The sequence below is a fragment of the Carassius carassius genome, chromosome 17 (assembly GCF_963082965.1).
Source record: "Carassius carassius chromosome 17, fCarCar2.1, whole genome shotgun sequence".
Classification (NCBI taxonomy): domain Eukaryota; kingdom Metazoa; phylum Chordata; class Actinopteri; order Cypriniformes; family Cyprinidae; genus Carassius; species Carassius carassius.
In genome coordinates, this window is record NC_081771.1 from 33,325,901 (window position 1) to 33,343,730 (window position 17,830).

General features: G+C 38.0%; 1 protein-coding gene across 2 annotated transcripts; it reads right to left on the minus strand.

The window, feature by feature from the left end:
- Window positions 1–248: 248 nt before the first annotated feature.
- Window positions 249–7,773, minus strand: LOC132090975 (uncharacterized). Of its 2 annotated transcripts, none has more exons than XM_059497772.1 (10): window positions 7,435–7,773; window positions 6,891–6,996; window positions 5,036–5,182; window positions 4,484–4,647; window positions 4,265–4,395; window positions 3,980–4,073; window positions 3,478–3,822; window positions 3,163–3,340; window positions 1,098–1,225; window positions 249–792 (listed from the first exon to the last, which is right to left on the minus strand). In XM_059497772.1, exons 2-10 carry the CDS (start codon window positions 6,970–6,972, stop codon window positions 478–480), a joined length of 1,584 nt encoding a protein of 527 aa, XP_059353755.1. In that variant the 5' UTR covers window positions 6,973–6,996; window positions 7,435–7,773; the 3' UTR covers window positions 249–477. The 2 variants fall into 2 exon arrangements, with proteins under 2 accessions (XP_059353755.1, XP_059353754.1); XM_059497771.1 differs by having other exon boundaries at window positions 250–792; window positions 4,259–4,395; window positions 7,435–7,771.
- Window positions 7,774–17,830: the final 10,057 nt, after the last annotated feature.

Consider the following 17,830-nt stretch of genomic DNA (forward strand, 5'->3'; position numbering starts at 1 on the left):
TTCCTCTACAAGTTCCTCCATATTTTCAACAACAGTCGTTATGACATTAGTAGCCACACCACAGCTTTGGAGATTTGCAATAAGGGATGCACACATTTCTTGGGTATGTTGCCTGGTCTCATTACAGCTTTGAGAATTCTCTGGTTGCTCTGGAATTAAATTAACATCATCAGCTACGTCAACTATGACAGGTTCGTTCTCAACTATGATGGGTTCGTTCTCAACTATGACGGGATTGTTCTCAACTATGACAGGTTCGTTCTCAAATTGATCTAGATTTTTTGCGCGATGTTTGTTATGGAGATGTTTTCTAAAGCCTGAAAAAGTCCAAAATCTCTGGTGGCATCCAGCCTGGTCACACATTAACTGAAACTTCTTACCAGGATAAAAGGCATGGAAAACTTTGAGATGACGGATCAACATTTGAACGGTAACAAAACTAGACTTGCAAACAAAGCATCTGAACATCATAACTTTTTAGTTGAGGAGCTTAGCTCTTAGGTCCTTGACTCTGGGAGTTTCGTGAGAATGACCAACATCAATGTTGTAGATGGTGGTCTGCACAAATGTGTACATGCCATTTAAGGCCTGGTCATAGGAGATGCCGAAAACATAATGTGCTTTGAAAAGTTCATCAAAGGCTGACAGGGAAGACTTGCCCTTGCAGGGAAGGAGATCACCATCCAATGCAATGTAGAACTCGTGGATGTGCTTTCTTGTCGTCCCAACTGCCAGGATGTAGGGCTGCCTCCGCTGGTTTGGACCAGAGTGCTCCTGAAGGCTGCGACATGACTGTAAGATAACAATAAACTGAAATGAATCTACACTGAACATCACATTTTGATGGATAAGTCACACTCTGATAGAAACCTGTCTGTGACTTCCTAAAGTCACACTCTGATAGCACGAGCACAAGACTGCAGTCAAAAGAGGTGAACCCCACTATCTATTTGCTATACTTCAAGGAGGCAAAACATAATTACCAGACTTAAAATTCTGTGGCGGTGGCATTGAAAAGAAACAAATTAATGATCTGGGGGGTTACACAATTGCCTTTTGACAATGGCTATTGCCATTGGAGATTAGGGCACACTGACCTTATGAAATTTGACTACATGGTCCACAGCTTCCCGGGTACTGATCTTTACAGCTCCCTTCTTTCCACTTGGAGGTGGTGGCAGTAGGTAGACCAGCAGTAGCAGTGAGGCCATGTCACTATCCCAACCTGAGAAGACAGAAGCACCTGCTTTAAGCATGATATACACCTGACCAAAACCTTTGATACTACATCAATATTAAAACTCAAAACTCTTTTCAATAACAATACTAGTTATGCAACTAACAATTTTTTTGATAATCTATTAACCTGTCAATTATTAATCAATTGGTTGGATTAAAAGGCCAATTTATCGAGGAAATTTTATTCTGCACAATGATCTCCTTCAAACATTGTGTCAATTGAAGCCTATGAAAACGATAGTAAATTAATTAGGGCTGTATCAGAATATTCGAATATTTGTTCGGTGGGTTGGTATTCGATTTTCAAGTTTGACATTCGAATATTTGTTTTAATTTTTTTTTTTTCACAACCTGGCATCCCCCTAGAAACGGTTCCCATTCGCGCTTGAATGGGGCTGTCATGCGTTTTCTCAGATCGGATATAGCTCTCTCTGATTTATCAATATGAACAATGAACACATAAATGTGTTTTTGAAAAACGGATATGAATCCAAACTTCAAATCCCGCGCTATAGGCAGATGTAATGGAGTGCACGTCACCAGCAACAGATGCATGCATTTTACTGATCGTCAGCTAAAATTTCTAAGTCAAAGACCGCAATAAGAGAGCGGCAACAGCCCTGGTAAGATCATTTTGGTTCTTTACTTTTAATGAAGTTGATTGTGTGTTAAAGCATCTGCGACCCACTTTCACTTTGATTTACGATAGTTTGCACATTGGCTTGATGAATAGATGCTGATCTGCGGTGACGTGTGCTGTAAGCGTCGTCATACCTGGCTATAACATGATATAGCCTAAAACACGCTCTCACACGGTTATTTTTTTAGCATTTTTGGGCGAAATACAATACTCTTATTTTAGAGCGCAGAACAGCGGAGTTTGTATGGGCAGAAGTGCATGCCTGAGCTTGTAGGCTATAAGCTGCGTTGCTTTGACATTGTGGAAATAGAAAACAATATATTAGCCTACCCTTTACTGTGTCAGTAATTACTGTGCTGCTGATTTCTGATTTGAGAGTTATTTGTTACTCAGAAAAATATTAGGCTGTGTTTTGTATCACTAGTGCAGTGTCCGTTCTCGGAGCATATAAGCCCTGCGCGTGAGGCGCGCACGCTTCCGGCTCGCGCTGTTCTGTATTAAAAGTTTATTAATTCTGAACGTGTCACGTCTCGCGTGTCTATATTGCACCAAATGTGACACTACACTCGTGAAGTCGATTGGATGAACGGTTCTAAATGCAAGATAAATCATCTAAATGCAAACAGACAGATGCATAGAGATTCCTGCCTTTATTAGAGAGAAAAATATGTTCAGCCCCCTCCTTCCGAAGCTTCGAATATTCGATGTTAATTCCTATCGAAGCTTCGAAGATCAAAAAATGGTATTCGGACCAGCCCTAAAATTAATCTACGTGGGCTTCAGTCAAGGGTTATAGAGCTTCCATTCCGACCGCCGTTTGATTGATGTACTGACTTGCGCTCATTCAGTGAAGTTTACGAAGACTCAATTACTGACAGGACTTTGTGTAAAATGCTGAGGAAAACACATCTTGAAACACATTAAACATCACACACATTTGTCACGGCATCTGACAAGACAGGCCACATTAATACAATTACAAGTCAGTTTGAAGAACTCAATATAAAACATTCTCATGTTTTGTATTGTGCAATTTTCTCGCAGCAGCTAACTTTGCGACCTCTGCTCTGTTTTTCAGATGCGTTTTATGCATAGAAATGCGTTTTACACCATTGTGAAGTGACAATGAATTGATAATGAAATTCTTTCTTGATTATTTTTGATTATCGATTAGTTGTTGCAGCCCTAAAAAATATATTATTTGTCTACACAACTATTTGTCATGGTAAATAAATTAAGTCGACATTTGAAAGATACACACCAGATCCAGTTAAATTATTTACCTGGGACCTCGTCATCCTCATCAGTGTTCTCCTCTGCAGACTGGATGAGATGGTCAAGCAGGGGTGTCTTGCTGATGTCCTTGGCTTGCTCTATTACTTTGGCCTTCAGGAAATCCCATTTCTCAAGGAGTTTTGATGAAGTCTCAGCTCCAAACAACAGGTCAAAGTCTTGCGCCACCTAAAGGGGAGGAAGCAAGCATATGTGTATTTGATGATGGTGGTAGTGGTAAGTGACCGTTTTCATCTTTGAACAGCTGTTCTTGACATTTGCAAAAACATAATAAATGTGCTTACAAAAAAAAAAAAAAAACTTACCAGGCCTTTTGTGTCAAGAAACCTTGGGAACACAGTAAGCACTGTGCTGCACTGCTCAGGATCATGGATCAACTTTTGCCTGTGCTGGAAGGTTTCTCTCATTTTCATGAAGATCTGTTCGTTGTCTGTGCTGTGTTTCAGTAGAGATATGGCCTCACGACACTGGTCTCCCTCCAACTGCTGCACTTTAGTCACTTCTCTCTCTAAGTTTGGTCCGCTGCTGCCTGTAGTTTGAGAGCTCCTTCTCCTACCCCCATTGGTACCGCCATTGCTGAGTTCTCGCTGTGTGTTTTTAATCTTCCAGGCAATGTAGCCCTCATTGCTGTCTATGTCAAAAAAGTGTTCCTAAAGACAGTATCAACAAAGATGGAAATGTATAAAAAAATTGTTTCAGCATGAATCAATAGAGATCTTTATAAAAGAAGTGTTAGACTTCTAAAATGCACCAGAACATTATTCATTTGTTTATTAAGATTAACCTTACTTTTAAATATGTACTCACATAGCCTTTTTTGGAGTAGGGATCTTTTAGAGAGGGGAACAGTGTTACTATCCCCAATGCATACTGTGCTCTTTTATCCATAGGGGGAGCACGTCTGTGGAATAAATGTGTATTAAAACCAACACACCGGAAAACCTATGATCTGCGCAAGGCCACAGCTCATTGGCCACGGTTGTTATTTAATGATAATCACCTATTTGATTACAACTACCAAATCTGCAATTGAATACTATGAATATACACTTTACAAAATCATGCACCATAAAGTATTTTACTTACCCATACTTTTCAAACATTTCAGCAACAACAATGCTGACAAGATCACGGCGTGCTCGGTCCTTCATCTCTCCTGTCATTGCATATTTTGCAAGGATTTTCTCCCCTCCAGGCTTTTGTTCCAGAATTCTTTTGACAAGCTGGACAACAGGGGAAAATGTTATGGTAACAATAACAGGTAAATGTAATGTTTACAACATAAAGAGAAATGTTCTGAAGAAACATCACCTCTTTGGCTTGTGAAGAACTGTCATCAGTATGTAGACTTTTTGGGGACATCACAAAGGCGTCATCAATGCGCTGTCTTTTTGGGGACATCAGAGAAGCATCACTGTCCGATGAGGGTGATGATAGTGACAAGGTGTCTGTGCATGAGGACTGGATGGGAGAGTCTGAAAAGGGCAAAAAGATTTTTTTTTATATATATATTTCAGTCAATGTTTCCACAGGTTTAAGTGAGTAGAGGTTCAAAAAAGGCATGGTGAGACTGCTTCCAGGAATTACATGAGTTTTGGTAGTTAATGTGGCCAGACTTTAAGCAGTTTAGGCCATGATACATTAACTACTAGATGGCAAAACTGACTGTTTTTTGAGAAGTGCTCGGGTCAACAGCCTTACCGGCTAATCTATTTTTATCTCAAATGTAGTTTTTCACATCCTTATGTGAACACTGACAGATAAGAGATAAGGTTGGAAATATGCAAAGTAGTCCTTTAACAGAGAAAGCACAAATCGGACATTGGTGAGAAGATACTGTTTGGGTTTTGTGATAGCAAATACCAGAAACTGAAAGAACATTAACAATGGTCCACAGGATGTCTGCTTTTTCCTCCAAGATGTCGCTGAAGACCTCTTCATCAACCTCTGTTCCACTGTCATCCAGCACATACATGTTTGTCTCAGGGGGTATGCTGAACTTCTCTTTAGCTTTGAATACAGAAAAAAACATAAGTTGTTGTGTTAGGGTTAGAAAGTGGGAGAACAATGTTTTTAGCACAATTCTTAATGGGCAAGGCTACGGTAGACTAGCATGGTGCTAAGAATAACAGTTCATATAAACGTACATCTAAACCAGTGGTTGCGCAAGACTTTCACATTGTCCTTTATTTTGATGGATATGGTCGTTAAAATTGCACCATAATCTATTACTCTATTTTAATTTTCATTAAATTTTCGTTTTAATTCACATTTTCATTTTTAATCATGAACTTACAGGATATAGGAGCATATAGGCTAGATTATGCATTTTTTAATATATAAAGAGTCACTTTTCATAGTCAGGGTTTGTACAGATTTTGAAGTTTAAATTAAGCACTTTTCAAGCATTTTGTAAGGTCCCTAAATCCATTTTTCAAGCAGCAACAAAATGAAAGAATATAAATAGTATAAACCGCGCCCCTTTAGAAAACTACAAGCTAAAATATTAGAATCTTCAATATAAATACAACTTATATTAAATCACTCTTTGGATACTTTTTAAAAATGTGGTTATATGTTTGTATATTTGTTGTCAACTGTAGGTTAGGATGAGTTTTTTTGTAGATGGTTGGAATAATAATAATGATCATGAGTATATAATACATGAATCTTCCTTAAATACCTTAAAATATTATTTTAATAAATGAGCATTGTTTTAAAAAGGACACATGAAAAAGAGTGTTTAAGTGTTATCAATAGACTAAATGAATCTAAACATATTCAGCCAACACTGATTTGTTTTATTTATTCTTGACAGTGACAGCTCTATTCTGTATTTACACAGTAAGACATGATGCACAGATCTAAATGGTCATATCAGATTTTTTTGTCACGTCCGTTGCTATGGTTACTACTATCACGGAACGATTATTTACAGAACTCACTCTGGTAAAAGCGGTTGTCACTCCGTAAGTTTAGTCATCTAAGCATCATAAAAAAAAACTTTCGATTGGCTACAATGCTGCAGACGTTAAAATTTAAACTTTTGCTTTTGTGAATAGAAACCAGAGTGCTCACACAAACGTGCACGACGGAAAGAACATCCCCCTCCCCTCCCTACATTACAGTTATATAATGATTCGATATGAATTAATTTAATAATATTTTTAAAGAATTACAGTCAAATTCATTTGTCTCCGATTACCTTTGGCATGGCTGGTGAAGGCTTATTCTCCCATAGCTCTCACAGTGTGTGCCTTTCAGTCTGTTGATCGTCGACGCAATCAGTTTTTATTTATCATCTTCTAGGCAGTTATCGACAAAATTACAGCAAGCGACATTTCTTAATGTAGATGTTTGCGCGCCAGGCGAATACACGAGGCGCCAAATAGCTGCTGACTGTTAGCTGCTAACTTACATGGAATTACACGAGACCTGAGTCGTAACAGAGGCTGCCTCGCATTAAAACCATTGTCAGCCGGTTTTATTTATATTTTAGTTACATCTGCCGTCCTGAAGAAATAAATTAAAATCAAGCATTTTCCAAACTTTCGAGACTTTGTAGGAACCCTGATTAAACCTTCAGATGTTTTCGTCACTGCTAAAAAAATTAACGTAAAGCTAGTCAATGACGGAAAATATTCGGTTAACACGACCTCTGATCTAAACTTCAATTATAAAGAGAACGAAGAGAAGAATGCTTAAGAACGTAACTTACCCTCCCTGAGAAATGCTGGATATGATGCTCCATTGAGTTTGATGTACTTCTTCTTTCCTTGGTACTGTACTTTGAAAAGCATTGCTGTAGTTTTCCTCACATATTACTACAACATAAAAATACAATTGGTTTATTGAACACACACAATACCAAATGTAGTGCAAATAAAGTCAGACTCAATCATTTGACGGGAATCTGTAACGTTAGCTTTCCAGGCTAACGTTAGCTAGTTAATTTAGCCTTCATAAGGCGCGAGATTGGGAGCGGCAGCTAACGTTAAAAAATGATTGCTGCATTTCCTTTTTGAAATTTCATTTAATGGTCAACGATCAACGTTACCACTAAAACAGTTTTACCAGATTTAACATTCACAATCACTTTAGCTACCATTGATATACTAAGTTAGCTAGTTAAACTAAATTACTAAACGTCACACCTCTTCTAACGTTACTTCTACATTAGCGTTTTTAGTGTTTTAGTTATGAGAATTAAAACAAGAAGACAAACAGGAATATTCAGCATGATTCACTTGCTGGTTTCTTACCTACGGTCCCGCAGAATCAAAATGTCGACGACGTCTTTGGATGTCAGTTGGAAACTGGTGTCCACGAGGCTGCATCTTGATTCAACCAATGACAGCGTAGTCGATCTGATGACGTATCGAAACCTAAACTCATATGCGGACGGGACAGCAACAGATTGACTCTCAAAGAGTTCATCATCCACTATTTACACTACAACAGCTCCACATCAACACTGAACCAACACACTAACACTTGAGAGAGTTTATGGTGAAACCTGACAAGTGTACTTTAAGCCCAGTTTACTCCAAAGTGTATAAATTATACTCTGGTCATCAAAACTCTGGGATTTTAACACTCTGACATTTGCTGTGTGTGACGTCAGAATTCAGAGAGAAAAAAAACTTGCAATTCAAACTTTTTTTTCTTTCTCTGAATTATTATATTATTATATTATAGAGTTTATATCTCACATTTTTGACTTTTTTTTCAGAACTGTGAGGTGTACATTCATATTTTAAAAAAAAAATGTCGGCATTGCAAGATATAAACTGATAATTAAAAATCAGACTTACTATTTTTTTTTCACATAAAAAAAATAAATGAAAAAAAAAAACAAGACAATTGTGACTTTTCCCTCAGAATTGCAAGAAAAAAAAAGAATTGTGCAATTGTGAATTGTCCAAAGTTGCAATTATTTATTTATTTATTTATTTTAATTCAATGGCAGAAACAGGATTCCATATTTCTTTATTTCGGGGCTTGGCCAGATGAACCGTGTGTGTTCATTTACATCAGAGCAGAATTGTTTACATCTTTAGGTGAGTATGTGTATTCCTGTTGATTTTTGTTGTAAAAAATGTAATATTTTAACCCAGATCAGAATGAATTTGAAATGATGTGTAGTTTCACATGACTGTAAGGACACAGAAAATGTGCTTGAAAAAAAAGGGGGAGTGGGGTCACCATTGTCTCTCTCTCTGCTGTTAATTTCTTACCAGCTTCATGTCAAAGCGCTTCCAGAAAGAGCGAGAGAATAAAGCAGCGAGAGCAGAAGTGTGTCGTGGATGAAGCGTCTGGTGACAACATGGCCGTCCTCCCTCTGGCTGCCGTCCAAATTCCACTCGTCTTCTGGGAAAACAGGAGGAGAAATGGAACAACTGGTTTTAATGAAACAATTACAAGACACTAATTATTATGTTAATGTTTGCCTACTATCATCAGGAACCGCTAACAGCCTTCTGCACCTAGAGGTTTAACAGCACTGCGTTTCTTCCCCAGGAAACAGAACGCTTTTCAATAGAGACACGTTTGCAGGAATATGTTTGAGGCCGTGTGTGTGTGTGTGTGTGTGTGTGTGTTCTGCAGTCCGAGTGCTGGATGTTCCTGGCAGGTACAGCGGCCCGAAGGTCAAACACATCCAAATTAACAAATGAAGCAACATCCATCAACTAAACAAAAGAACATCACACATCAGCAACTAGGAAAAAGACAACTTTAAAGAGGTCATGAATGCACTCTCAGATTTTTAAATTATGTTTCTCAAGGTTAGTTTATACTATATATAAAAAAATAAAAAAATACTATATTTGTAAAAAAAAAAAAAAAAAATTCCATCTGCATTTTTACTCTCTGTGAAAAACACTTGTTTTAAAGGGATGTTTCTTCTTACAGAAACAGAAGTAAACGTCCACTGCTGTGATTGGCTGATTTCATCACACTGTAGCCACACCTTCTTTAATATAATGAATCACTGGTGTACTACAAACATCTTGTAAGATTAAAAATAAATGCAAATATCAAGAACATTTTGAGTGTACAATTCATTACCTCTTTAACATTGTTTTTATGTTTCCCTATATTTGGTTTAATGCTTTAAAAAGATTAAGTAAAATAAATTCAGTTATAATTATTCACCATTTGAATCTGTTTCAGAAAATAAATAAATAAATAAATAAAAAAAAAAAAAAAAAAAATTAATTAATAAATTAATAAATTAATTAATTAATTAATAAATAAATAAATAAATAAATAACTAAATAAATAATGAAATAGACAAAGTGGTTTTCCATGATGTTGAGATCTTAACCAGATAATAGTCTGTATAAATCTTGCACCATATTCCAGTTCCAGTTCAAGGATCAGATTTTAGTCGCTCTACTCTTAAAACTGGTCAGGAAGCATCATGCTAAGTTTGATTGAAACGTGCATGTCTCATAAGCATTCATAAGTTGCAGAATTGTGAATTATGATGACACACATGAAATAATGACCTTTGATATCACTGACTTTACACTTGGCACAACACAGCTTTATGTGTCATATTTTAATATAATGCAAATGAAAGCAAGATTTGAGAACTGCAGCAATGATTTCCAATAATTAAAACAGAATATCTGAAAATTATCTAAAACTAATATACAGAAAGTGATATGTTGTGCATATAATGCTGTGCTTTGAGCATGAGGATATGTAACAATGAATTTGATATAACTATATTGTATTTATAGTATTGTCTAGCAGATATAATAGTGCTGCAGTGATTGTGCCACACGCCTGAGCATTCAAAGGCAATTGAAAGATGTAAATGTTTCAGAAGTAAATAGAGGTTTAGATTGGTTGATCGGTTTTGTTCTAAGTGAGACTCAACAATAGTGGTATACTCCAAGTATCAATGAAGATACGACCGGTTGTCTTAAGTGAAAAATAGTGGTGAAAGAGCATTGAGTTTAACATTTTCCAGATTAAAGTAGGAGTCAGTAGTCATAAAAGTGACAATGTTGGGAAATACAGAATATAGCTTTAATTTCACTTAGTAACGTCTTTTATATCAGGCAGAATTACTAACATGATGTTATACTGTGGTTGAAAATCTTTGTCACTTACTATATGTGTGTACTGTGTATATCTGTAACGTATATATAAATACACACACATACATGTATATAATTCAGAAAAATATGTTGTTTATACATTAAATATGGTGATATATATATATATAATATACATTATAAATATCAATTATAAAATATATACATGTAAATACATATTTTCAAAATATATACTCTATGTGTGTACACTTATACATACATAATAAATATAAAAACCACACACACACACACACACACACACACACTGCTCATCAAGCCTGCATTTATTTGATCAAAAATACAGAAAAAAATGTAATATTGTGATATATTATTACAATTTAAAATAATTGTTTTTACATTTATTATACTTTAAATTATCATTTATTTCTGTGATGCAAAGCTGAATTTTTAGGATCATTATCACATGATCCTTTAGAAATCATTCTAATATGATGATTCATTATCAAAGTTGGAAACAGTTCTGCTTTTAACCTTTTATTGATCAAATATATTAGACAGCAGAACTGTTTCCAACACTCATAATAAATCAGAATATTAGAATGATTTCTAAATGATCATGTGATCGACTGATGTTACATGTGACACTGAAGGCTGGAGGATTTTAAGTATATTCAAATAGAAAACTATTATTTTAAGTTGTAATAATATTTCACAATATTTCAGTTTTTTTCTGTATTTTTGATCAAATAAATGCAGGCTTGATGAGCAGAAGAAACTTCTTTCAAAAACATTAAAAATAGTAATGTTTCCAAACTTTTGGTCTGTACTGTATATAAGAGCAGCATGAACATTCTACTAAAAATCATTGGTCATACAGGTTTGGAGCAACATGAGTGTGAAAGGATGATGACAGTACTTTCATCTTCGGATGAATTACTTCTTTAAAACAGTATGAATAAACAGCGAGTCCCATGAGAGACTAAATCAAACGTGTGTAAAGGTCACTTCGGTCTTTGTTTCACAGTTTTGGTCAGTGACCAAAATCCATCTGACGATTGTCTGCTGAAAGACATTCAACAGTTATGATTAATAAGCTAAATATGGCAGTGGTACTTCTCTATTCCCTGGGTCCCCACAAACTGAAACATTTCCAGCCAGCCGGACTGAATCCAGCGCCGTCCAAATGCTTAATTTCATTACATGGTATTAACACACACTGGCTTGCCCCGAATGGGGCGGCTTTGAGCTCTCAGCCCTCAAACAATACCCCGAGCAGCCGGGGGCCGCCGGCACAAACGCCACGCGGGAGAGCCGCTTCATAATCCTGAAGTCTGTCAAATATTTTGATATGTCCCGCCACCTCCCGGGCCTTTTCCGTCCTTGTGAACAATCGCCTTTCCCCCTCATCACACGGACAGACCCACCGGTTGCTGACAGAGAAAACCCGAGCTCACGTCGTCCCTGCAGCTGCTAGTCTTCCCATGAGCAGGCAGGACATCGCTCTCAGGAAACGCCTCTTGACCCGGCCCGACCGCCACACAGGTTACCCACAGTGCACTGCTGTCTGACAGGGTCACGCTCGAGAAAGAGCGAAAGAAAAGCCCCATGCGAGAGCTTACTGTAAAATCAAGAAAACATCATGGACAAGAATCTTTGGCAGAAGCTTATCTAAATGCTTTTTGAAATTGTGAAGATGTCGTGGTGCTTTCTAAGAGAAATCGTAGATCAGAACCATAATGATTACTATTGTGTGTTCAGAATAACACTCCCAAAAACCCTCTACTATTGCTGCAGTGTGTTTTCTAGGAATAGTATGCTTTTTATTTTATACAAGGTATACTAAGATGACTTACTACATTTGTTAAAAAAAGTACAAAATTTGTACAAAAGTGCACTCTCTCAGAGATACTGTATACTATAATGCATGCTACTCAACCTGGCCTTCCATTTCCGGGAGTATAATTATAATATACTGCACAATGTTCACTAAGTTGTATGTCAGTATTGCAACAAACAAGACTTTGCTATGTATGTATACACACCACACATGATACATTCAACATACATTAGTTGATTAGTGGTATATTTACTATAGCATTACACAATAGCTAAATTCAGATGAATTACAAATACAGTATTTAATATTTAAATGTGAACTGATGGTACATTTAATCAGGCTGGCTGATAATAAAACACTACCATTGTAAATCTGAGATGTTATGTAACGATCAGTAATACTCCATTACTTTTTCAGAAATGTCACACTGGAACTAACAACACATTATTTGAGCGACAAGTATATGTTCTGATATCTGTAGCTTTAACAGAATTCGAAGACTTCACAAGAAGACTTCACAGAGATGTTATTGATCCCACTGCTTTTAAGCGAGCTCTTGAGAAAAGTGTGGAGCTTGCATGATTTTGCAATAAACTCAGCGATTGCAGAATCACAAACCAGTGAATGAATTATTCAATGACTCCCTCATAAAGAGTACATTTTTTGTTCTCAAATGAATCACTCTGAACTGATTGAATGAATGTTTCATTTAATCAGTTGTTTCAGTGCTGAATGAATCGGTGTCGGTTGAAATGATTCAATGACTGACTCAAGACTCTCAGTTGTCTCATTCCCAATGAGACCAACCAGCTAAATCAATGAGTCAGTAAGTCACCAATATAGAGATTAAGTTTTCCTAAAGGAATTAATTTTTTTTTTATAAATCAGATGAATGTCTCAATTATTTACCCATAAAAACATTCATCTGTCACCACCTACCTACAGGTGTAAATATGTAATCACTGTAAAATCCCAACCATTAATGCACGGACTGACAGACTATCTCTCTTAACTCTTAAAGCACTACTTAAAGTTGATTTTCGCATAGTATGCTGAGCATCTCCCATCCTTATGTGAGTCATGGAAAAGTTGGCTTGAAACTTGCAGGCGACGGAGAGGTGGAATATACCATGAGGGTAACTTTGCAAACTTATGCAGACATGAATATTTATAGAAAACTCTTAGCGGTTTATGTTGCGATAACAGGCCCTGACTGGTCACGCCATTGGTCCTGAGCACCAGATGAAAGGAGAAGGATCCGTCGTCTTTTCCCGGCCTCCGCTTCTCTCGCGCTCTGGGACACAATAGCAGAGCGGCTCTTCAATTAGTTTGCCATCTCAGACTGACGACTTGACAGGTCCAGCTAATTGTTAATCCAGCCATAAATGTTGCTCGGTGTAATTAATCAAATAACAAAGCAGGAGTTTCCAACAATGGAATGTGTGTCAGAGCGAACCCAGTGGCCCTGAATGAAGGTGCGACCCCATTACAATAAACATCTCAAAGAGCCGCCCGCTCCGAACGGCAGGTTCGGCCAGTATTTAATCTTCATTTAGCGGTGATATGTTAACACTGACTGCGGATCGGTGTGTAAATACCACCGTGCGGCCCGCTTCGGCTGAATGTTAATCTGGAGCTTGCTGCAGAAAGCGCTCGGGGTCAAGCACCATTCATCATTATATGAAGAGGCATTCCACCCGATTCACATGGCAGCTGGGGCCAGAGGAAAAAAAGGTGTTCTTTGAAAGACCGGAGCGAGAGGAGGGGTGTGTAAGAACACAAGGTGTCACGTCAAGAGTGAGTTACATGCCACGGCGATGATGTCATCCCTCCGTGACCTCCTCGCTCACAAGACCCCGGCGTTCCTGGGAAGAGCGGATCTCACACAAAGGAGCATCTTATTGCACACTAATGCGTTTCACTGCCGTGACCCATAAATGCATTTTTTGTGCATTCAAATTATGATTAATATGTGTTTTGTATCTGGTAGCTGGGGAGACAACGCATCCAACAAGAGCTTGCATTGTTCAGATGAAGAGATCCCCGGGCCATGAGCGCTCAACGGGACAAATTAGATGATTTGGGAAAATGGACAGAGACACGAGATTCTTTTTTCTCTCTTTTGGAAAAAAATTACAAATGGGTTTTTTTCTTTACTGTGTGTGACTGGTTGGAACTCTTTGAGTGTGTGTTTAACAGAGTTAACCATATGAGGTATTAAACCACTGGAAGATGTTTCAGTGATTACATTACAAGTTCAGTGCATGAAACCCTGTAAACTGTGGTAAAAATCAGAACAAACGTTTGGAGTCAGTAAGATTTATCTTTAAAGAATTTAATACTTTTATTCATATTGGACGCAGTGCACTTATCAAAAGTGAGAATAAAGACATTTATAATGATACAAAATCTTTCCACAAAGTTTCCACAAAAATATTGAGCAGCTCAACTGTGTTCAACATTGATAATAATCAGAAATGTTTCTTGAGCAGTAAATCATCATATTTTCATGATTTCTGAAGATCATGTGACACTGGAGACTGGAGAAATGATGCTGAAAATACAGCGGAGCATCACAGAAATACATTACACTTTAACAGAGAGTTTCACATAGAAAAACTGCTGTTTTAAATTGTAACAATATTTAACTGTTTTCACTGCTTAAGTGAGCAGAAAAGAAAAAACAAATTCACCAACCTCAAACATTTGAATGGTAGTGTATGATCATATTCTTCACAAAATATAGTTGTGCTGTTCATAAATAATAGTATCTGTCCTAATTCCTCCTCACGACTTCACCATGACTGTATGTGGACCATGTTTCTGGTCATTGGTGTGTAAATCTGATCTGTCGTGGGTTGAAGTCAATGAACTCTAATTTAGTTTAGAAAAAACTTCACTATAAATGAGAAAACTATTGAAAAAAGGTCACAAGGAAACAATTTGACTTATTACATGTTATCATATCTTATTTGTATATAGATGTCAGAAGATCAAGAAAAATTTGACGGCTATATTTAAAGAGAATATTAATATATCTGGTAAACTTACAACAGCAGCACTGATCATTCAACACACACACACACACAAACACACACACACACACAGTTAATGTAGTTTATGGCCCCCTGGAGTTCTGGAAGTCCATGTCTCTTGTGTGGTTCTGGCAGGGCCCTGAGGTATCCGGGTGCAGGAGAGATTTATTATTTTTTTTATCTGAAAGCTTCCATGTTTAAGACAAAAGCAATGAAACTCCCCTCCTCACACACACACACACACAGACACACACTCGACTGAGGTTGAACTCACTGTCTTTACTGACTGTGGTTCTGTGTAATTTTGGGCCTTGAGCACAGAGTGCTGCCTGTGTCTCTGTCATGAGCAGTAAATAACCTATTCATAAAGTTCTTCTGATATAAAACTGCCAATTAAATTTAGCGATGTAGAGTTCCAAAAAATACACACTCATAATGCAGTGCTTCATAAAGTCCCATATCAGCCAAGACATGCTTTTATAAATCTAAAAATATGGCATTGAAAGACAGAACATTAACTGAAAATGAACAGCTCTGAGGTGAATCTGTGGAGAGTAAATCATCAGTGACTGACCTATGAAGAGACACAAAACTCCTCACTGAATATACGCAATAACACACAAAACCATGCAGAGAGTCACAATCACATATGTGCACAGTATATTTACCTGAGAATTCATAAATTATATATTTAAAGTGACGATCAGCTTTAACTTTGCTAAAAAGAAGCCTATTTTATGTTATTAAAGCTAAGTATGTACATGATACTGCAATTGTTTTAATGTTAAGTTAACTGAAAATATTAGCTCTCTCTCTCTCTCTCTCTCTCTCTCTCTCTCTCTCTCTATATATATATATATATATATATATATATAAAATATATAGTATGAAAAAATAGTATGAAAAAGGTATGAAGACTGCTCGCACTGAGTTTTGACTCCTCCTACTGGACATAGACACCTCCCACTGCAAATAATTTCTACTTGTTGTGCACAGGCCCCTCCCAGACTGACTCTTCCCACCATGTGCAGACTCCTCCCACTGCTTATATTGCTCTGTGCATTGGCTCCTCCCTATCAGACTCCTCCCACTGAAGATAGATTCGTCTGTGCATAGGCCCCTCCAAAACCGACTCCTCCCACTGTGTGCAGACTCCTCCCACTGCAGATAGATTGCTCTGTGCATAGGCTCCTCCCAGACATACTCCTTCTACTGTGTACAGACTCCTCCCACTGTGTGCAGACTCCTCCCACACAAGCTAGATTCCATTTATTGTGCATACTAGACTCCTCCCATTGTGAACAGACTCTTTGCTTTGTGATTTTGGTGGCCCTAATTACAGTGAACATGCTGAAACAGCTGAATTTATACAGAAACAAAAAGAGCTCACATGTTATGTGCCTCTGGCAGCGTGTTCAGAAAATCCAAACAATTTCCCATTCAGAAATATAAGTTCCTGCTGGATTTGACCTGCCAAACATCAGCAACAAGTAATTAGAACCAGGAAGATGTGCCGAAGAGAAGAACAGCACATTCAGCTCAGCAACAATTTGAAAAATGAAGAATATCAAACATCTCTGCAATATTTCATCACCTCATAAGAGACACTCATAAAGCGCACTTGTTCCTCATGTGTCAATGTTTATATCCGCCGCTTGGATATTGAGGTAAACGTTGCCTTAAATTACTGGTTCATCACCTGTGGCATCACTCAAGCATGGCGTGTCTTTATCCAGCATGATGTTTTCATGTCACACCGCGGCGCTCCGGGCATCGAGCTGTTGTAACCAGCTAAACCAAATCAAATCTTTTTGAAGTCGTCGGCAGCAGCGCGTGAGACCGTCTAACCTTAATGCTAAATAATTAGCCAAGCGTGTGCCGCAGTTGGGTTCTTACCGCGGGGCCAAACTTTCTTTCTGTGCTTTGATCATTATGTTAATTAAATCTGTCTGTCTTGACAGGTTGAGTAGGGTGAGGAGGCTGCGACAGGTAGGTGTCATGAACACGCCGGACACCTGGTGAGTGTGACTCATTAAACCGTCACTGATGACCCGAGAGAGAGAGACGCGACTGAATAGAGCCTGTCGGATCAGAACGGGCCAGCGCTCGGGCCTGCGGAGAGGAGAAGTCACGCCGATGACCTCTGTGTCAGTCATTCACGACAGCCGCTCGGGGGAGGAATTAACCGGTCTGCGCTGAGATCTGTCAGAGGATGCCCCATACAAACTCACACACTCTCTCACACACACACACACTTGCGTCAGGGCCGGCCGGCCGGCCAAGGTGAGCCCACTGAGGCGAGAATTTCATAGGAGATACCTTCCATTAAAGCTTTGCTTTCACACCTCAAACCTCACAAGAGAAAATGAGAGGTACAAACTCCAGACGCACCTCAGTGAATCCAGCACTTTAAGGGGCCACAAGGGTCTGGATGTTGATGTTCCGGATGGTTTTCTGCCCTCTGGGGTCAGTAAATGACTGAATGGTGCCATTGCTTTCCTCTACTCCTCTCCATCACTAAAGGTGGCTGATGCTCCTTTGTTCATTTTCAAATATTTTTTGTGACAGGGTTAAAGGAACAGTTCAGCTCAAAATTCAAATGCTGTCATTATTTACTCACCCTTATGTCATTTCAAACCTGCATCAGTGTTATCATTAACTAAAATCATTAAAAAACAGCTAGTTCAGCTAGTTGCCAAGGCTACATCTGTCATTT

Coding starts and splice junctions, on each gene's coding strand:
- LOC132090975 (XM_059497771.1), bottom strand. CDS start 6,972: ATGCTTTTCAAAGTACAGTACCAAGGAAAGAAGAAGTACATCAAACTC. Junction 5,183..6,890: donor TCCAGCATTTCTCAGGGAGG/GTAAGTTACGTT, acceptor CTGTATTCAAAG/CTAAAGAGAAGTTCAGCATA. Junction 3,341..3,477: donor TTCTTGACACAAAAGGCCTG/GTAAGTTTTTTT, acceptor CCTCCCCTTTAG/GTGGCGCAAGACTTTGACCT.